General features: G+C 41.9%; 1 protein-coding gene across 5 annotated transcripts in view; it reads left to right on the top strand.

The window, feature by feature from the left end:
- The first annotated feature begins 1,841 nt into the window (after window positions 1-1,841).
- FAM120A (family with sequence similarity 120A) overlaps window positions 1,842-22,003 on the top strand; it is a 120,235-nt gene continuing 100,073 nt past the window's right edge. For 4 of the 5 annotated variants that reach the window (XM_037745139.1, XM_017546888.2, XM_017546886.2 and 1 more), the window contains exons 1-2: window positions 1,842-2,546; window positions 21,095-21,341. In XM_037745139.1, coding sequence (XP_037601067.1) covers window positions 2,073-2,546; window positions 21,095-21,341 — 721 coding nt within the window. In that variant the 5' untranslated portion in view covers window positions 1,842-2,072. Of the gene's footprint in view, window positions 2,547-13,443; window positions 14,061-21,094; window positions 21,342-22,003 lie in introns of those variants that run through there. The other variant, XM_017546889.2, reaches the window with a different exon arrangement.

Raw genomic sequence — 22,003 nt, 5'->3', positions numbered from 1 at the left:
AAAAAAAAAAAAAAAAAAAAAAAAAGAAAAAAGAAAACGAAAATACGAGTAATTAAAACTACTGCCCCTCACTTTGTTAACCTGCCTTGGGTTACAGAAGGAAATTTGGATACTTCTGGATTTTGCCCTGTTTTTTAATGGCTATATTTCTTTTATTTATTTTTGAGACGTAATCTCACTCTGCTGCCGACGCTAGAGTGTGCAGTGGCGACATCTAGACTCACTGTAACCTCCACCTCCTGGGTTCAAACAATTCTCCTGCCTTGGCCTCCCAAGTAGCTGGGATTACAGGCGCACACTACCACGCCCAGCTGATTTTTATGTTTTTAGTAGAGTTGACCAGGCTGCTCTCAAATGATCCATCAACTTTGGCCTCCCAAAGTGCTGGGTTTACAGGCGTGAGCCACCGTGCCCAGCCTGTATTATTTCTAGGTAACATGTCATGCTGGCTTTGTGACTAATTTTGTGTATAGGTGAGTGGCATAATTTGTCAGTCTGCTTTTAAATGTAACTTCTTAAAATAGCAGCATTTATGTGTATATGATACTGGCTTGCATTCGAGGTGGGTATCAGAAAAGAAAGCAGAAAAATCCAACTTGCCTTTTTCACCGGGAGTATGGGGGCTTCTTTGGCCAAATCGTGCGCGTGCAGGCTCCATGTGCTGGGCAGCGGCTGTCAGGGCCACAGCCTGTCGGCTGCATCCTGCTCCTCTACAGAGGCTTCTCCAGAAAAAGAACAGATGGAGGGGTGAAGATAAGTAAAAGCGGCACTTTAGAACTTTTAGAGTGCTGGGTTTCTAAATTTATATTCTGAAAGACAATCTCTTTTTGAAAATGTTTTATGCAAGCCTAACATATACAGTATCAACCTCATTTTAGAAGCAATTACGACAGAGCTTTGGAACAGAATTCACGTAATCGACCTCCTTCCAGAAGCTGCTAGTAAAGCAACAAGATTCAAATCCCTCTCCCTAAGAGGAGCAGCGCGAGCCACTGCAAAGGCGCACGTTTCCGCAGTGGGAACTAAACCGAACGCAGGCTTTCCCACGCTTCGACAGACCTGTGGTCTCAAGACAGTCTCTTCCGTGACGAGCAGGCACTTCGGACTACCTGTACCTTCAGACATTATGGTGTGTCTGGCCATGTCATTTGTCACAGGTGTAAAAATCCCAACAACCGAGAGCCCGAAGCTGCTGGGATGAGCACCTGCGGCGGAATCGCGCTCCCGCGCTCCTTCCTGCTCTTTCCAAGAAGACAGGCGCGGCCGTCCAGCATCCCGCTCCCCCGGACCCCGCAGTCCTTGTGGGCAGGAGGCCCAGAGTGGTGCGAGCCTTCGGTGGCGTTAGAAAGGCGGCGTCCCGACCAGCAGACTGCCTCGGCCTCCGGCTCCCCCTCAAAGCGCCATCTTGTCGCCGCTTCCCTCAACAAGAGAAGACGAGCTCTTCCCTGGGACCTGCTTCGCGGCTTCCCTTCTCACGAGTAACCCCGGGCGGAGGCGGCGGCCTCTCCGGCCCTGCAGGTGACAGGGCGCAGGGAGGGGAGCGGCGGCCGACGGGCCTGAGGCGGGCGGGCGGGCGGGCGGCCTGGAGCCTCCAGGCGCGGCCTGCTCCGGCCCAGGCGCCTCCTCGATCTCCATCCCGCCGCGGCCCGGCTCCCGGCCTCCGCCTCTGCCGCCGCCGCCGCCGCCTCCTCCGGGAGCCCGGAGCCGCGTCCCGCCGGCGCCGCCTCTTCCGCCTGCTTGCCGGCGGGCCTGCGCGGGCCTGGGCGGCGTCCGCGCCGGGCGGGTCCGCTACGTCAGCGCCGCCCTCCCGCCCCGCCCCGGCCCTCAGCCTCGGCCTCGGCCTCGGCCTCGCAGCGGCGGCAGCGGCGGCGGCGGCAGATCCCTCCCCAGACATGGCCCTGGGAGGCGGCAGCACATGGCGGCCGCGGCGGCCATGAGCGCGCCCCCGACCCGCCCCAGTCCCCCCTAGAGGCCGCCGCCCCCGCCCACCCGCCCGCCCGCGCGCCACGGCCCCGCCGCCCCCGGCCCCGCCGCCCCCCGCCCGCACCCGCGCCCGCGCCCCCGCCGCCGCCATGGGCGTGCAGGGCTTCCAGGACTACATCGAGAAGCACTGCCCGAGCGCCGTGGTGCCGGTGGAGCTGCAGAAGCTGGCCCGGGGCAGCCTGGTGGGCGGCGGGCGGCAGCGGCCCCCGCAGACCCCGCTGCGCCTGCTGGTGGACGCCGACAACTGCCTGCACCGCCTCTACGGCGGCTTCTACACCGACTGGGTCAGCGGCGGCCAGTGGAACCACATGCTCGGCTACCTGGCGGCGCTGGCCAAGGCCTGCTTCGGCGGCAACATCGAGCTCTTCGTCTTCTTCAACGGCGCGCTCGAGAAGGCCCGGCTGCACGAGTGGGTCAAGCGGCAGGGCAACGAGCGCCAGACGGCGCAGCAGATCGTCAGCCATGTCCAGAACAAGGGCACCCCGCCGCCCAAGGTCTGGTTCCTGCCGCCCGTCTGCATGGCCCACTGCATCCGCCTGGCGCTCATCCGCTTCCACGTCAAGGTGAGGCCGGGGATCCGGGCGGGCCCGGGACCGGGGGCCGCGCCGCACCCTTATCCCCTTTCCCAGGGCGCAGAATGTCGCCTGGCCGTGGCGGCGCGGGGGGCGGCGAGCTCCCCCAGCCCTGGCTCGGGATAGCCGGGCCGGGCCGGGCCGCGCCGCAAGATGGATGGCCGCGGGTGCAGGCCGCGCGCTGCCCGAGCCCGCCTCCAGCTGTCCCTGTTCGGGGTCCACGGCCGCGTGGGGACACCTGAGGGCTGGAAGAGAGCCTCCCCGGACCAGAATGCGGAGGCAGCGGTGTCATCTTCCCCAATATCCTTAGTTTTTCCCGTCCTTTTTGAGGCGGGCAGGCTATCACTCACCTTTAACTTTGACAAAATACTCCTTTTTCTAATTTAGCCTGTTCTTTCCCAGCAACAGGTTCATCTTGGAAGCAAGCAGGATACAGAGTAATAGAGGGGGTTTCGCCAGGGCCCTTGGGGGCTGCAAGTCTCAGTGCTGCCGCCGCCGCCCTTGCCAATGTTGTTAGCCCGGTGACAGCGAGACTTGTCTAACGGCCAGTGCCCTGTCCGTGTTCCTTTTAGAACGAGGTGTTTAGAGAATCTTTCTATGGCTTTTTGTGTTAGATTTCAAAGAACCGGGCACTTTGACAGGATGGGATTTTGTCAGTTCTGTGACTTCAAGTCCGTGTGAAAGAGGTCTTTAAGGCAGTTCGGTTTTGTAGGTCCCATGCGAAAGGAGTCACTCAAAGTCAGGGGCCGAGCCACGCGGGCGTGAACTCGCAGGATTTATTTTTCGGGTACACAGTAAGTATTCAGTGACCTTCAGCGGCGCCCTGACGGGTGGGTGATCAGAGCTCTACATCACCGGCCTCCTCTGGCCCTTTGGCCAGAGGGCTCCGCAGCTGGCACTGGGCCAGAGGAGAACTTCAGGACCCAGCAGTGACTGTGAAGATAAGCACATACATGATCCTGGACTTCACGTTGTGATTGCTTGCTTTTTTCATTGATTTTCTTGAAAAGAAAGTTTGGGGAGCCTTTTTGGTGTCTTAGCTCTTGCCAGCCTATCTTCCATCTTGTTGTTCTTTGACATTTCCTTGAAACTGCTGGAGCTGAAAGTTTGTGAAATTCTGTTTTCGCGGTTGCCCCCACTGCCCCGCGACGAGATGGTGGTAGTTAAGCCGAAAATGATAGCGGAAGTCCCACCCAAGATCCGGTTGCAATTGGTGAGATGGTGTTTAAGTCGTGGGTGGAGGCGGCCGGCAGAGTCCCGATTGGCCCCCGCGCCTGGCAGACACACAGCTGCCATTCCTCAGGGAAGTTCGGGTGAGAGGAAGTGCCTGCCTCTTAATTTCTAAATCCGAGCCTGGGGCGCTCAGGGAAGTAAGGTGCTGCCATTTGTCTGAAGTGATCCACCTCCCTAATAGAGCGTAAAAGTGTTCATAGTTTAGTCTTGTTCAGAAATGGAAAAGACTACTTACAAGACAGGATGAGCTGTACTTACTTGCCTTTGATAACCGCACATCTATCTACTTAACTAGTCAAGTGACTTTCAAAGGAACACTGTTGACAATTACTTAGGATTAGAATCAGTATGTATGCATATGGTCACTGTATCTTGTAAGAACTGTTTTAATTCTACAATTTCTTTATCTCTGCACCCCTTTGAATGCCACACACACTTAGTAGGTGCTCAGAATTCTGACCAATGTGTAACTGTTTGGAAACTAGATTTAAGCTACATTTAAGATCCTCTTTTCCACTTACGTTTCTGGACACTGGATAACTTTGTCTATATGTTGCTTTTGCTAAGCTTTTATTTATTGATCTAAGATCATGTTATAATGTGAATTGCACAAAATGACTATTGTAATGACTCAATGACCTGGTGGTCTCTTAGCTGGTCACCTTACCTTTTTGAAAAGTGCCTAAGAGATTTAGCTACTAGAAATTTCTCAGTAACCAAACAAGATGTCAGGAAGTTTGGGTACAATGATGTGGAGGTTGGCGGGGGTGGGGGGTTTGGGGGCCTTTGCTTTCCCCACTGAAGAATCCTTTATGCTCTCTCACTCACAGGCTGTCCTCTTTTTAGATGTAATTCTAACAGGCTTAGTTATCTATTTTCTAAACTCAACTTTGAGAAGAGAGTGAAGAGGAGAGTCTTCCAGAGGCAGGAGCACCATTAATAGCAAGAAGTGACAAGAGAGAAGATTTAACAAGCTGTAAAAAGCAGAGATAATTCTGGGGCTGTTTTAGGAAAAGGAACACAACCCTATGTACTTCAGTAGTCCCTGAGGGTAGTACAGTGTTTGTTCTATAAGGACGATTTTGAGTCAGAAAAATTTATATTCAGCATTCTCTGTTTAAGGGCTTGAAACTGTACTATTTAATAAAAGATGCCCATGAAATGGTTAAAACATTTAAAACCATGATGAGGTATCACTATGGGCCTATTAGAATGGCTAAAAGAGAAAAAAATATGCAGCCTATTAGAATGGCTAAAAGAAGAAAAAAAAAGCAATACCAAGTGCTAGCAAGAATGCTGAGCAACTGGATCCTTACACATTGCTTGTGGGAATGCAAAATGGCATTGCCACTCTGGAAAACTGTCAGTTAAGTTAAACATACATTTATCATACGATCCAGCAATTCTACTTCTGGGTATTTTGAAGACTTTTGTTCATGCAAAAATTGGGACTCAAATGTCCCTAGCAACTTAATTCATAATAGCCAAAACCTGGAAACAATCAAAGTATTCTTTAATAAGTGAATGGTTAAACTACGGTATAGCCATACTATGGAATACTACTTAGCAATAATAAGGAAGGAACTGCTGGTGTAGGTAACTACTTGCATCAATCTTTAATTAAGGTTTTATGCTGAGTGAAAGAAACCAGGTTCAAAAGGTATAAAACTATAGGATGGGGACCAATTCAGTGGTGGTGAGAGTAGAGGAGGGGAAGTATATATGCATAAAGGAACAGCAGGAGAGAGTTTTTTGGAGTGATAGAACTGTTCTGTATTCTGATGGTGGTCATGCTACCATACATTAAAATCAGAACTATTCATAGAAACACGTTAATTTTGTCATATGATAACATTTTTTTATTTTTATTTTTTTTACTTTTTTTAGAATTAAGTAAAAATCACTGGCAAAGGAATTGACATGAACACTTCAGTATATGTAACATTGGGTAAATGAGACATTTATAAAAACCTAATGATCTTATTGATGCTTTCTAGTGTTTTGTAAATTGGCAGAAAGGCATAATTTCCTGTTATCCTTTCCTAGAAAAATCTTTTTTTTTGATATGGAGTCTTGCTGTCACCAGGCTGGAGTGCAGTGGCACAACCTTGGCTCACTGCAACCTCCACCTCCCTGGTTCAAGCAATTCTCCTGCCTCAGCCTCCCATTGAGATTACAGGTGCCTGCCACCATGCCTGGCTAATTTTGGTATTTTTAGTAGAGACAGGATTTCACCACATTGGCCAGGCTGGCCTTGAACTCCTGACCTCGTGATCCACCTGCCTCGGCTTCCCAAAGTGCTGGGATTACAGGTGTGAGCCACTGTGCCTGGCCAGGAGAAATCTTTTTTCATTTAGAGAATATTTCTTTTACAGAGTAATAATTTCATTTTTTGTTTAGTAGTAGTAATTGTATTTCTTTAAGCATTAGAAGTCGGTCTACACAGTAAGAAAGTCAGAACAATCAAAATAATAATAATACACTGGCCTATGTATTGACTAGTTTTGTGTAGGTCCTGAAATAGCCTAATTTGAACTTGACTTTAGCTAGTTACTCGGACAGTTTCCTCTTGTGTGCTTTGGGTCATTATAACCTTTGAAACTTAAGTGAGTGACTCCTGTTTATTTTAAAATCTTAGTGACGTGAAGTCACTGGAGCTTTCATAAATGTTTTTGTTATTTGACTAGTGTCAGTGTAAGGGTTTATAATGAAGTTCTCCAGATCTTTTGAATTTGCTTCCATCGGAATTTTGTTAAATAGTGTTCTTACATAAAATGGCATTCGTGCTTTAAGTCAGTGGAAGAATGTGAGGTTAGACTATGGCTTAGAATTTTCATGGTTAGCATAATTACATGTTGGTATTTAGAGATGATGATCTCTCTTTATGTATAATTGTTGGGGGAGAGAACAAACTGGTATCAGACCAGGTCCTTGCTAGGTTCTTTCTCACATATACCATGTCATTTAATCCTCAGAGTGCTTTGTTACTCCATTTTACATGTGAAAAAACAGGATCTATTGATTAAGTGACATCTGAGGACAAGTCTTTAGTAACGGCAAGACGACGAAGTGGAGTGCTAAAGTCAAAGTTCAGCTTCTTTGTACTTTGTGGGTGTGCCTACCTACAACTTAACACGAGGCCAATTATGATAGCTAACTGCTTCTACTATGTTTTCTTAATTTTTTTTTCTAGTTAGAATATGAAGAGCTAAGTTTCTATGCAGAAGAAAAATGTCCGTCAATAGACCATGAACACTGACAGTATATCTTATATTTAAGGACCTTTAATTGACTAGAAGATTTTTAAGGTTCAAAATTGGCCATATTATACCTCAAACTAGTCATTGTATATATGTCTCTGTTGTACCACTTTTGTTACTAGTTTAATTCACATAGCATAACGTCTTCAGGGTTTATCCATGTTGTAGATTGTGTCAGAATTTCCTTAACTTTTAAGGCTAAATAATACTCCACTGTGTATATGTACCACATTTTTTTATCCATTCATCCATTGTGGGTACTTGGGTTGCTTCCACTTTTTGACTATTGCAAATAATGAGTAATACTCCTATGAGCACGGTATACAAAGAGCTGTTTGGGTTCCTGCTTTCAATTCTTTTGGGTATATACTCAGAAGTAGAACTGCTGGGTCATATGGTAAGTCTGTGTTTTTCTTTTTTTAAATTTTACTTTAGGTTCTGGGGTACATGTGCAGATCATGCTGGGTTCTCTGTTTTACTTTTTAAGGAATTGCTATACCATTTTCCACAGTGGCTGTGTAGGCCATATACTTTATGTCATAAGTTACATAATATATATTATTATAATATAGTTCTATTTTTTTCACATTAATGTGGTCAACATTATATGTTATTCAGCAGTTTGTTTTTATATTTGTAAGAAATCTTTCCATGTCTATACTTAGAGCTCTAATTCTTTTTAGTCCCTAAATAGTGTTCCATAATTTAGCCAACCCCAACAGATGGTATACACATGGTGTACACACACAGTAGATCCAAAGGTGTGCACATTTTAAAAGCCTGTAGGACCATAGAGTCAACATTGTCAGACCTTCAGCCTTTGCAAGAAAGCCAGAAACCCAGATTATATTTGAAATTATTCCTTTTTAAAAATGCCAAGCGAAGCAAAACTTGGTTCTAAGTTAGCTTCAGCTCTTGTGCCACCAATTTGTGATTTGAGCACTGATCTTTATCAACAATTATCATTGTCATCTAAATCTCTTCCCTTTTTTTTTAACTTTAAAATTAAACCTATCAAAAATCACCCTGTCTCTTCCTGTCTGCCTCCTTGAACCTTTTTTTAATGATCAGTATGCTTCCATTTCCTGGGGTTACTGCAATATTATGTTTCCTTAAATGCTACAATCCTCTTGGCCACTGCCATAATATATATATTCTTCATTACATATTTCTCAATATTATATCTTTTGAGGTGAGTGCTAACCACGTTTATTCAACATCTCACCATTTCCAAGGCACAGCCTCACTGTCCTCAGAGACTTCAGCACCTGGTTTTACATACTTAGATATTGTTCATACTATATCCCATCAACACAGACACTATTCACATCTCTAATCTGGCGTCCTGATTGTACAACTGGAGTGAATTTCTAATACTTTAAATACTCCAGAGCTTGGACTGTATAATTAGTGAAAAAAGTGACCCTACCTGTAACGCTTTTGAACACTGTTTCTCTCTCGCCCCTTGCTGTTCCCACCATCTGACCCCTGCTTGCCTTCCACCATTTCTCTTTTTCCATTCTGTTCTGGTTTCCTTTTTAGCTGTACCTAGCTTGAACTTCATGATCACTCACTTCAGAGTTACACTCTCTACCACCCTAGAGTCGTGCTTGCCATTCCAGCATCCCACTCTCCCAGTCCTTAGCATAATGACACACCAGGCCAATTCTGGCTCAACAGTGTCCCACTTAACTGTTATACTCCTACTTTTTTCCAGTACCCTCAACAATTGAATTCATCATATTTACCCAGAAGGTCTAAGAAATGCTTTTCAAACCCTTCGATGGGTTGTGAAACCAAATTTTTGGATGTTTGCCATTATTTTATTTAAAAAAAAGACAGATTAAAACAGAACAAAAAATAGAATGCAAGGCATATACTATAGGTAAATTCCATATCATTACACTTTTGTATTACTGTGGGTAGCAGTCAGAATGGCCTCTGTACCTACTCCCGGTCCCCGGTGGAACTCATCTTGCACAGCTTTGACGGGATAGATTGGCCACATCTTCAGGGAGGTCACTCTCCTGTTTAGTCTTGAACAAAAAGTCCAAATTCCTCCAGACTTGCAGACCTTTCAGTGACCTGAACTCATTTGACCTTACTTCATGTTTCACAATTTCTCTACTGTACTTTTTAAATGTTCCCAACCCAACTGTTCACTATTTCCCCAAGAAATATCCAGCTTCTGCTTATGTCATTCCTTCTTGTTTACTGTGCTGTGTCCTACTTTTGGTAGTCAAAATTGTACTTATACCTGAAAGCCCATATCAAATGCCAGCTTTCTTCATGGACTCTCTTGATATTTGAAAAAGTGGACCAAGAATACACACACAGCACTGTGCATGTTTGTAGCGCACTGTGCATGTTTGTATTGCACCTACCTGCATAACTGTATATTTTCCTCCCCCACCGCCCGTAGGCTCCTTGAGGCCAGGGAAATGTGTTTTACTCCTCTTATACCCCATTATGCTTAGCCATAGGCACTCAACTCTAATAAGAATATTTGCTGGGTTCTATTATATAGCCAGGCAAATGAAATTATTTCAAAATCTGGATCAATTAAGATTTGTTTTTCTTAACCTTAAATTTCTCATACTCTCTTTTCTGACTGGTTCCCAATGGTGATTAATTCTCCTTTGAGCAAATGTTTGGGTGTCTCTTAATGCCCAGACCTGGAGGAGTGAACAGAACAAGAAAGGAAGGAAACCTTCAGGGAACTTACAGCCTCTGGGTTGTGAAGGTTCATTTAAATCCTTTTTTTTTTTCTTGTTTGGAACTTTCTTTAATACTGTAGAACAACATGTTTACTCAGTGAAGACCTGTGAGTGATTCTCAAAGAGGGTTGACAGTTGAGACATTTGGCAGGGGACATTTGGCAGTGCCTGAAGGCATTTTTGGTTGTCACAGCTGGGGGAGGATGTTAACTGAAGGCATCTATTGGGTGGAGGCCAAGGATGCTGCCACATTCTGTAGTGCACAGAACAGCCCCCACAGCAAAGAATAATCTGGCCCAAAATATCAGTAGTGCCAAGGTAAGGAAATCTTGGTATGAACAAATCAAAGAATTCTAAGCTTTATGCCTTTGTGAAGTCATATAAATGTTTGAAATAGAGATGTCCAACTATACCAGGAAGAGAAGTACTCAAAACTACAACTTAATTTTCTGACTCAAAATACACACAGGTGTACTTCCTATGTTTAACATGTTTAGGTTGACATTGCTCTTCATTTTCGTTTTCTGAAATTTATACGAATGGGAAGAAACGAATTAACACATATTACACGTTCCTACCTTAATAAGCACTATACTGTAGGAATAAATGTCAAATATCATGTAATATGAAGAAGAGAGATTTTAGGATTTGAAAAATTAGACTACTTTCTAGTAGATTTATAGGCACAATTTTCTAAATAAAACAGGCATTCAAACAAATCAGTTCAGATAAAAATATTTTTAAATTCTCTGAATGTCTCCATATAGTTAATCATTTATTTCATTTTTGCTTATTTTTACGTTTTCTCTAGAAGTAAATCTGATGAAGACCTTGCTTGTTATCCAACTCTTAGAACAATATCTGGTGGTGTGTAGTACATGCTCAGAAAGTATTTGATAAATTGATGTGAATCACCAGTTACTTTACTCAGGCAAGGAAGTGTGATGGCAGAACGATGGTAGGAAGCAGTTTTAAAGTCCCCATAGAGTTAATTCCAAAATCACTGGTGTCAGCTTAGCCACCTGGTGCAGAGTTTTTATCTTTGAATAAGCCTTTTATGCTTCTTAGGAGATGTGTTGAGGGCATAAAAAGGGTGACTGCTTAGGGAAATGGGCTGCATTTAGCCACCTTTCCTCTTGTTACACCTGGCTTTATCATACATTGTTTCTAGGCATCTTAGGAGACAGTGTAGAGTTGAACTTGACCCACAGCAATATTTGCAGAGGTGGTGGTCAGTCTGCATTATGGAGTTTAGGATCTGTGATTTAGAAATGATACTTTTGTGGCCTAGTCATTTGGCATTTCTCAGTTGTCTTAGGAGTCAATTAACTTTCTTGAAGGCTGAATTTACCTTATTGGTGTTTTACTGGTTAGTTCAGGGAAGAATATTAAAAGGTTTATTGCCGGAGGGTTGACTTCACAGGTCTGAAGTGCATCGTTCATCCTCTGAGCTAGAACACATTCATGAACAGTAATAACAAGCCAGGCCAGACTGTTGGAGGGGGTCATTAGACTCCATGGATGAGGTGTTTTAATTTCCTGGACCTATGAAGAGTTTGCAAGTGTTACTATCTTGAAATAAACGGTATCAACCTGAGGTTCTTTTTTCTAAATTATGAAAATTAAAATTTGATGTTTTATATTTTGGAATGATTTTGATGAGAATGATATTACTAGGATTTGGATTTAGTTGAGTCATTAGATTACTAGAATAGGCTAAATAGATTCTGAATACAAATAATGTGGATATTTCCTCCTTTTATCATTTAAAAAAATTTTTTTAAAGTTTGTAAAGTTTAGTTTGCATTTCTTTTATGACATCCACTCTTTTATTGTTATTATTAATATTTTTAGAGGGAAAAAATCAAACAGTTTCACAATTCGAGCATCCCAAATCTGAAATGCTCCAAAATCCAAAACTTTTTGAGCACCAGCATGACACTCAAAGGAAATGCTCATTGGAGCATTTTTGATTTTTGATTTTTGAATTTAGAATGTCTGGCTGGTAAGTATAATAACAAATGTACCAAAACCTGAGAAAGTCTGAAATTCAAATCACTTCTGGTCATAAGTATTTCAGATAAAGGACACTTGAGTAAGCATTGAACCAGACTGTGATCACATCACAAGCAGTGTGTACTAAAGAGATTGTAAAAGCAAAAAAGAAGTGTCACCCTTTGATACAGCCTGGCAGATACAATCTATTACATACGTGCTAATTTCGTTAGACAAAGGAAAAGGAGTACTCTACATTTTTACAAGTAGGAAGTTAATTTTGGAGCCAAGCACCTAGGCCTTTTGAGAAGACAGGGAGATACCATTCTTTTTATTATCATTGTTTCTTAAAATTGTGGCGAAATATGTATAACATAAAATTTACCAACCTAACCATTTTTAAATGTACAGTTCAGTGTGTGTGTGTGTGTGTGTGTGTGTGTGTGTGTTTTTTTTTTTTTTTTTTTAGATGGAGTCTCGCTCTGTCACCAAGGCTGGAGTGTGGTGTTGCGATCTTAGCCTGTTCCAACCTCTGCCTCCCGGGTGCAAGTGATTCTCCTGCCTTAGCCTCCCAAGTAGCTGGGATTACAGATGTGCTCCTGCCACCACACCTGGCTAACTTCTATATTTTTAGTAGAGACAGTTTTACTATGTTGACTAGGCTGGTCTCGAACTGCTGACCTCAAGTGACCCACCACCGTCAGCTTCCCAAAATACTGAGATTATAGGTGTGAGGCACCATGCCTGGCCCCAGTGGCATTAAGTAATTCACATTGTTGGATAGCCACCACCACCATCCATCCCCAGAACTTTTTCTTCATTTCAAACTGAAACTATGTACCCACTAAACTATAACTCCCCATTCCTTCCATCCCCCAGCTCCTGGTAACCACCATTCTACTCTCTGTCTCTGAAGTTATCTACTCTAGGCACCTCATATAATGAGATCATACAGTATTTGTAATTTTGTGTCCGGCTTATTGCACTTAACACAGTGTCTTCAAGTTTCATATGTGTTATAACGTGCATTCAGAATTTCCTCATTAAGGCTCAGTCACATTCTGTTGTATTGGATAGACCATATTTTGTTTATCCATTCATCAGTGGATGGACACTTGGGTTACATCCTGTTTGCCATTGTGAATGATGCTGCTATGAGCATGAGTGTACCAACATCTCTTCACACCCATTCTTTCAACCTAGAAGTGTAATTGCTGTATCATAGGGTAGTTCTGTGTTCTGTTTTTTGAGGAATCACTATACTATTTTCCAAGAAGCCGTACCATTTTGCATTCCCATGAGCAATGCACAAGGGATTTTTCTCCACATATTCTTGTTGACATTTGTTCTTTTCTTTTCTTTTTTTTTTTTTTTAAATAGTAGCCATCCTAATGGATGTGAAGTATAGTGTCTCATTGTGGTTTTGATTTATATTTCTTTAATAATGAGTGAAGTTGAGCATCTTTTCATGTTTCATCCACTCCCTTATTTTAAAAGAAATGCTTTTTTTTCCTATTTTTAAAGATCACTGTGCCCAATTCTCATTCATTCTAAATGAGATATGTAAGATAGGTTTATTCAGCTATAATTTTAGCTTACCTGAGGAGAGAAATTTCTTTTTAGAGACATTGTTGCTATGTGTCATAATGTTTAAGTTGCCCTTTAAACAGGAAAAAGAAATCTGCCAGTAAATTGGAGTTGACTTTTTTTAATGTTCACATTGTTCAGTTGGACTAGAATAGGGAATAGAAGCTTCAGAGTTAGTTTTACCCACCTCATAGCTATTGACTGCCCATTGGGAAGAGGCCAAAGACTTTTTGTTGCTTTTTGAAACAAAATAATTTAGGTGGACCTATATACTCTTATGATCAGGTTGTCTTATATCTTCTAAATCGGATAGCTGTCTAGAGGATGTGTCACATTGTTCCCTTGTGTAAAAAAATTTTGAAGAAAAACCACGTTAACGGTATGTTTTCCTAGTGTCAGAAAATTTATTTATGAGAACCCATAGTGTTTGAGGTCCTGTGTGAAAAGTATAAAGAAACCTTTTTACGTACCTTATTTAACAGTACATAGTAACTGACATTTGTCAAATGCTTATTATTTGTGAATGCTTCTGAGCTGTTTACATGTAGTGTGTTTAATCATCACAGCTACCCTATGAGATAGAGGAATACTATTATTTTTACAGATGAAGAAATGGAAGTACAGAAAGTATTAAAGTAGGCAGTGGAGTTCACCCACCTGGTGCCAGAGACACAAACCTCATTATAGAAGTGTTTCTTCACTGGAGACTAGGAGTAAGTAACAGTGTTAAGTTTTCCTTCTTCTGGGGTTGTCCCCGTAGCTGTGTTTCAGAATTAATAAACAATTATACTTGCCAAATAAGCTTGGGAGTTTTTTTAGTCATTATTCTATATAAAAATCCTGAGTTTTAATATATCTGCCTTTTTAGTGATGAAATATAAAACTCACAGAGATAAAAAGGTTTGTCTAGTGATATTTAGTAAATTCATGGTAGCATAAAATTATCATCTTACATGAAGTACAAAGTACTTTCTTGAGACCAGAAACGGGCCCTTTTGCTACTTCTTAAACTTCTCAACCTAATGACACCTAGCGTATTTCTTGGGGAGGGGGTAGACAGGGAGAAAGAGGCTGAGAAGTGTTGTGATTCCCATGCTGGCTGTCCCAGGTTAGGGTGTTGTATTGGACACTAGCTCCCTCATTACTTGACAAGAGCTGAAGTAGAATGCTCCTTGGGGTTGTGTACAGAAGGAGTTTTAGAGTTTCACTTCCTTGATTTTAAAGCTTGCATTTTGATGAAGTAGAAACACAAAAATTAATTTAATTTAAATTAATTTAAAAGCCTGGTGCTTTTAAAATGACAGATACTTGAAGTGGCTACTAGCCTGGGACTTTCAGGAAGGAGGCAGCTCATAGTTCAAAGTCTGGTTTACCTCTTGTGGGTGACTTTACCCCCTTTCAAGGGCTACCTGTAAGTACATATTTTCAGGGTTTAATTTTTTATGTCGTTTTGTTCTTTGAGGGAGTTAAAAATGAAATCATCTCAACATTGTGCTTAATAGTTTTAACTCACTTCTGAAATTAACATTAAGTACCAGAAGTACACATTTTCTTGTTTTATGCCTAGTCCAAGCCAGGTGTTGGAAGGCAAGGGAAGAGAAGAAACAGATAAATAAGAGTGAGAGAGTGGCTTAGTACTGAAGAAGGGAAAACAGAACAGAGCTTCAGAAGACCAGATGAAAAGCAGGGGAGCTCAAGTGTGTGAGACCCTGTATCCCCAAAGCTTCAGCCCAGTACTTAATATTTATTCTTAATTAAGTAACTGCCTTTTAAGTTATTTTGGTGCAACCCAGAATCTTTTTTTCATTCCCACCCAAACGTTGCATTGTATCATCTTTTCACCCTTGCTTGTATCCTTGATGAGATTTTTTACCTAGGCTCTCCTTGACTTAAATCTTAAGGAATTGTTTCTTGGGCCTCTTATGAAAATTCTTAGTTTGACTACATTTATTCACTCATAAATTTATAGGTAATCAAATTCCATACTTTGTAGGTTTTCCTGTTTCTTTGAACTGGACTATCTGTGGGAAGATTTCTGTTTTTATGTAATAGGCTTTTTGAAACTTGCATTTAAGCCAGGGTTTATTTTTCACGTGCCTGTTACATTTTGTTCATCTAATAAAGTGGTTTGAAATAGTCCTTCAGCTGATGTCTTGTCTTCTAGAATATTGACTCTTTTTTTAGAAAAATAAACTTACTTGGAATAATTTTGTAGAAAGTTTGCAGAGATAGTACTGACTTCCCAAATATCGTTTACGCAACTTCCAGGGAATGTTCACTTCCTGCTAGCTGGTACAGTGATCTAAATCAAGAAACTAGCCTTGGTAGACTGCTGTAGACACATGATGGTCTTCATTTGGATTTCATCTGTTTCCCACCAGTGTCCTTTTCTGTTTGGGGACCCTGGTCAGGACCTCTAGTGGCCTCCATCCTCTGTCTTCTGGGACAACTTCTTTGTCTTTGGTGATCTTGACACTTCTGAGTACTAATCAGGTGTTTTATAGAATGTCCCCAATTTGGGTTTGCCTGATGCTTTCTCTGTATTAAATTATGGCTGTGTGTTTGGGAGAAGAATAGCCCGAAGATGCAGGGTGTGTCTCAGCACCCCACATGGCACATGGCGTTGACTCGGCTTAGCACCAGATGACGCGGGTAAGGAGCTGTCTGCGGGTGTTTGCTCTGCAGTGACCAGTTTTGCTTATTTGTAACATACTCATCCTTTGGAAGTAGTAATTGAGTCCAGCTCATATTCAAGGGGAAGAGGTTAAACTCTACCTGTTGAGGGGAAAATTGTATGGTATTATTCGATTTCTTCTGTAGGGAAAATATGTCTCTTCCGCCTTCATTTATTTAATCATCTATTTGTCATTATGGGCTCCCGTGTTCTTTTTATAGGGTCATACTCATTTCACTTGGGGTTATATCCAGGTCCGCCTTATCCTTGCTCACATTGTCCTGGCTCTGGCTTTGGGAGCTGCCTGGGGTTGGCCCATGTGACACATGCCATCCTTTTGTTTTGGGAGTGCTTCCTTGCTTTCTGGACCTACGAGATGCTTTAGTTGCACCTTGTGTTTTCCTTCTCCAGTGTCAGCTGTCTTTAAAGAGAAGCCCCGGTTCCTTGTAATGGAGAAGGTGTCTGGGGAAACCCTGGTCTGGGCACTGGTGTGGTCCTGCTGCTGGGGTATCTCTGTGTCTAGGCCCTCATAGCTCACAGCTACAGGTGCTCTTGCTCCTTGGGGGTCCCTGTAAGGAGATCGGTGTGAACATCAGATCTTCCATTGTTTCTGTACCCACCCATGTGTGTATTTTCACCTGAACGCCAGTTCTCACTGATGTCTCATAGCTAATCCAACACCACGAAGTTTATTCTAGCGTTCTCCTTTTGCATGATTATTTGTAGTTTCTTTGTCTGACAGTAAGGACCTGGCTCATCCAGCATTTGCTTTGACGCTAGTGTTCCTGCAAAATAATTTCAGGATTGTTAAGGCAGACTCTGGGAGGCATACTTAAACAAATCGAGTATAGTGTTTCCCAAGTATTCTTTCATTTTTTAAAAAATTAATTTATTTTTTTAATTTATTTTTTTGTTTCCCAAGTATTAAGCAGTTCCTTCTACTCAACCAGTTTTGGTGAGGCTATTTCATACATTTTATAATACAATTGTATACATTTGTCAGTCTACATTCTACCCTGGCATCCCATGATACCCTGGTTGATTTCTTTTTTCATTGCATATATTAAAATTTACTCTGTGTAATGTACAAAACTCTATGAGTTTTGACAAATTCAGAGTCTTCTTGTTCCCACCACCCCTAGGCAGTTGACTTTTAACTCTCATTCAGGGTTTTTTGTGATTTTCTTTGCCAGATCTCCTGTCACCCCCCAATTCCCCGTATTGAATAACTGTGGAACCACACTTCCATTATTCACTCATGAAAAAGTACATCCTCTCTGTTACTCTTGTGATTTTTTAATGCCAGGTTGCATTTCCTGAGATAAAAGCATAATGAGTCTTAACATGAGGGAAGAGTTCTAGAATTTTAGAAGTTGAAGGAAGGTAGAGATCTATGAGATTTTACATTGGTTGTTGGGCAGGTTGTCCTGGCAGGTTGGGTGTCTGGGGTAGAGCTGGAATGTAGACTCTGATTTCCCCCCACGACCTTTACTCAGGAGACTTGAGTTAAGAAAGATGGACTGAGGCCAGGGTGGGAGAGAGCCTACATTTGCTGCAGGTGTGAAGCTGTGTTTATGGGTATGGTCCTTTACCTTTTGTTTTAGGACACAAATTCTAGGAGTCAGATGTTTGTTTAGTGCTCTGTGTGATTTTGGGAAGGATTATGGTATTGTTAGTTATTTGCAAATTAGAGTTTTAGTGAATTATTAATAGTTCATTCACTTTGCTTTTGAATGCCAATCTAAAATCAAGTGTTCTGAGTGAATAGGTAATTCTGTTAAGGGTGTAGGAAAGATGTAATTGTGAAAAGCTACACATGCCACCTTCCTTTTCTTTTTTTGTTGTTATTTGCTTTTTTTGAGGTGGAGTTTTGCTCTTATTGCCCGGGCTGGAGTGCAATGGTGCAAACTTGGCTCTCTGTAACCTCCGCCTCCTAGGTGTAAGTGACTCTTCTGCCTCAGCTTCCCGAGTAGCTGGGATTACAGGCACCTACCACGATGCCCGGCTAATTTTTTTGTCTTTTTAGTAGAGGCGGGGTTTCACTACGTTGGCGAGGCTGGTCTCCCATTCTTGACTTCAGGTGATCCACCTGCCTCGGCCTGCCAAAGTGCTAGGATCACAGGCATGAGGCACTGCGCCCGGCCACCGCCTTTGTTTTATAAGGTTCTACTGGTTATTGGTCTCTACTGTATCTTACAGTAGAGTAGTTTTAATTTGCCGATTTAAGGAATCTTTGGGAACCATTAAATGCAGTGCCAAACTGGGGCAGTGCTTGCTGGCTGCCAGTACCAAGCTAGACCCTTGATACGAAGATGTTTAAGCTGTGCCCCTTGTCCTCTTGGAGACACAGACATGTAAAAGAATACTAGTTTGTCTGAAGTGCTGCGGCAGAGAGATGACCAGAGTGTAGGTGTGGTTTATGATAGTACAGTACTTCAGCTTTTCGTTAGGCTGTTTTCTTTAAAACGGGATTTTTAGAGCATAACTTCACTACCCTGATTACAACTTTGTTGGCCTTTGCATTTTTCTTTCCAGCCTTTTACTACAAATGTAGTTTTACATAGTTGTGTATACACAATATTGTATTCTGAAATGCTTTTAATATTTTATCCTAAGCTTTTCCTGTTTCTCCACAGTACAGTGTAGTGGCTGTATCTGCCTATCTCCCTAATTTATTTTTTTCTCTTAGAAGTCTACCATGATCCTTTTTATGCTTCTGTTTTTTATTTGGTGAATTGGTTTCTTAGGCTCTATTTCCTGGAGTGAGGTTACCGGGTCAAAGAGTATGAATGTTTTACAGCTCTTGAAATATATTGCCTGCTGTTTTACAACACCGACAGCGTTACTTGAAAGCTGCCAGATTAGACTTGATCCTTGCTACTCTCAGACTTCATCATTCCGCACTTTTGCTGTTGATTTCAGGGTCAGAGCACGGTGGGTCCTTCTGCCCAGGCAATAGGCCAGGCTCCTACACGACCTTTGTATGCCCCCCGCCCATGCCCCGTGGATCCTCTGCTTGGAGGTCCTGCCCAGGGCCAGCTTCTCCTTTCAGGTCTTGGTTAGAAATCCACTTCTTGTGAGATGCCTTTGCTTCCACTGTGGGCCAGCAGCCCCTTCTCACCCAGGCGTTCTTCACCACCGTGTGAAGCTGGGATATGAGTCCTGGCTGCCCCTGAACTCCCTGCTGATGGAGGTGGGCAGGGTTGGGCTCTCACCTCCTATTAGCCTCTGTTTTAGTTCTGCCATGTTTCCTCCCAAGATGTGTGAATCTAAGGAACAAGCTGCCTTTTCTAGGTCTCCTTGGAGGGATGAGGGAGGGTGAGCCAAGAAGGGAGTGGTCACTTACTGTCTCCTTTCATCTTAATGTCTCTTAATAAGAGTATAGAGTATACAGACTTAACTATTAAAGATGTCTGGGAAAATGCCAGTAATTTCTAATGATTTTTAAATAGTTTACAAATCACTGTAAATGTAAAGTGCTATGTAATAAAATGATTTGAGGTAAAGAAGTTGGATTAGAAATTACCATTTCTAGAAGTGAGAGGATGAAACAGGCCTAATTTTAGGTTTTTAAACAATCTATTCTGTTTTAGCTAGTGTACAGTATTTTTAGATTGAGGGATAAAACGACATTTTCTTATTCTAAAGAATAAAATGTTATTTGACTCATGGGATGTTGTTTTGTTTTTTTCTTATGAAGTAAAATGTTTTTGTTGAAATATTTACCTAGAATTCAGAAAGTGATTTCTTCTTTTATGAATGCATCTTGATAAGGTTTTCTTTGCCTCTCAGTGAGATTTCATCATAGCTAACTTTCCAACAAAGTGGGGTAACTGCTTTTATTATGAAAGTTGGTGAGAAGTGAGGTGAACTCGGCAGTGATGTCCAGTAGAGTTTTCTGAATGTTCTCTGTCTGTGCTGTCCAATTAGTATATTAGCTTCTGGTCTCCTGTGACCACAGAACACTTGAACTTAATTTTTAATTTAATTTATTTTAAACTTACTTTCAGTGTAGCTACACATTGGATAGTAGCTTTAAAAACTTAAGAGTGACACACATTTTTCTCCTCTAAGGTCCTGTGGAGAGTTAATGGCCCATTGTTACTGGGATCACCTGATTTAGTTTAAAATTCTGTTCTCTAAATTACCTTGTCCATTGTAGAAACAAAAAAACCTGCCAAAATTTTAGTTGGATTAATGAGTAAGTGAAACAGCAGGAGAGAATTTGGTGGTCTTGGACTGTAAATCATTTCGAACATTTTTTCTAGGTCTTTCTGGTATATTTTCAGGACTAGAGAGAGTCAAGAGGACGTTGACTTCTCAGAGGTGTTGCTTCTCTGCTTGCTCCTTCGTGTGTTATGGAAATCTGAGGTAGTGTGGATGTTACAGTGGGTATTCAGCAGAAGTAAAGAGGCTGGTTTCGATTTTTCATCACTGAAAAGGCAGTTGATATAGACCTAGCCTTGACATTTTGTGTGGGACACAGAATAAGCTTGTGGCAGTTACATTGAGAGTGAACGTGTGTATCCTTATATGGTCTCCACGCGTGGAAGGCCTTAGGAGGATAAGAACTGGTTCACAGGTAGGTGAGGGATCATACTTTTATTTTTAAAATCCTGATGATTTCACTTATCTGACACATTTGATCTACTTTGAAGAAATTATTTTGGTTTCATTGACAGTGGATGGCTTCTTTCTGTCTCCTCCTTTTCCACCTCTTTATTTTCTTGTGTCTTTCTCTTCCTGTCTTCCTTGAAAATACTGTCATGGGGTCAGCTGGCTTTGTGTATTTTCAAGCAGAGTGATCTTTGAGCTTGATAAGAACTGAAAATTGATTTGCAGTCTAGATGGGATCATAAGTTACTGATAGAAGATGATTTAAATTCGATTTCTCACAGAAATTTCTTAGTGGAGCAGTGTGTTACAAACTTTATTATGGCATTTTTTGACTGTGGCTTTCATGGATAGTTTTAATAAATGTGATTTTACAGGTTCTGTACAACATGTCTGCTTATTGAGCCTGCTGCTGCAGTGTTACCCGACATCTGATGAAGTTTTCTTCTCGTTTGCCAGGTTGCACAGAGCATTGAAGATCACCATCAGGAAGTGATTGGTTTCTGCAGAGAGAATGGTTTCCATGGCTTGGTTGCATATGACTCTGATTATGCACTGTGCAACATCCCCTACTATTTCAGTGCCCATGCCCTAAAACTGAGCCGGAATGGGAAAAGTCTCACCACAAGCCAATATCTGATGCATGAAGTTGCCAAGCAACTGGACCTGAATCCAAATCGTTTTCCTATTTTTGCTGCTCTCTTAGGTAGGTGGAGTAGTGTGAAAACTATTTTATAAGAGAGTGACCATATGATGAGCACATTGATCCTTTAAGTATTTCAGTGCTTCAGTGTTTTGGATATCTATTTCACACTGAAAAGAACCAAGGTATGGGCTCTTCCTTAGCATTCCTTGCTTTGTATTATTTTTTGGTATAGTGAGGTATTGTTTTATCCAGGAATTGTGTAGATTAATTTTGTGAATAAACTCACTTAAGGTTTTGGAAAACCAACATTCTAAATCACAGATGTCAACACATGGTCACTATGTAAATTAGACATTTAAACCTTTGGCATAAATTACGTTTATAATAGAAGAAAATATGCTATGGAGTTAGAACGGTTTTGTTTTCACCTCATTTTCAGGACACTCACTAGTTTAAAACAAAAACAAAAATAAACTTCGTACCTTGTTTCCAACACCTATATTTTAAGTAAATGTATACATGTCTTTAAAAAATTTCCTTGGAGGAATTCCTTATGCTGCATACTCAGAAAGGACGAAAATCTTGTTTTAACTATGACATTATATTTTAATTTTCTTTAATTAAAACTAATTTCCTAAGAGGTAATATATTTGTCTGTCACTTCATATTTGCATTGTATATTTTCTTTCTTTTCTCTTTTGTCAACTACCCTTTCTTAATGC

Source organism: Cebus imitator, unplaced genomic scaffold, assembly GCF_001604975.1.
Source record: "Cebus imitator isolate Cc_AM_T3 unplaced genomic scaffold, Cebus_imitator-1.0 Scaffold192, whole genome shotgun sequence".
In the NCBI taxonomy this organism is placed as follows: Eukaryota; Metazoa; Chordata; class Mammalia; order Primates; family Cebidae; genus Cebus; species Cebus imitator.
Note: the sequence above shows the minus strand (reverse complement) of the source record. Positions and strands in the feature narration are given on the sequence as shown.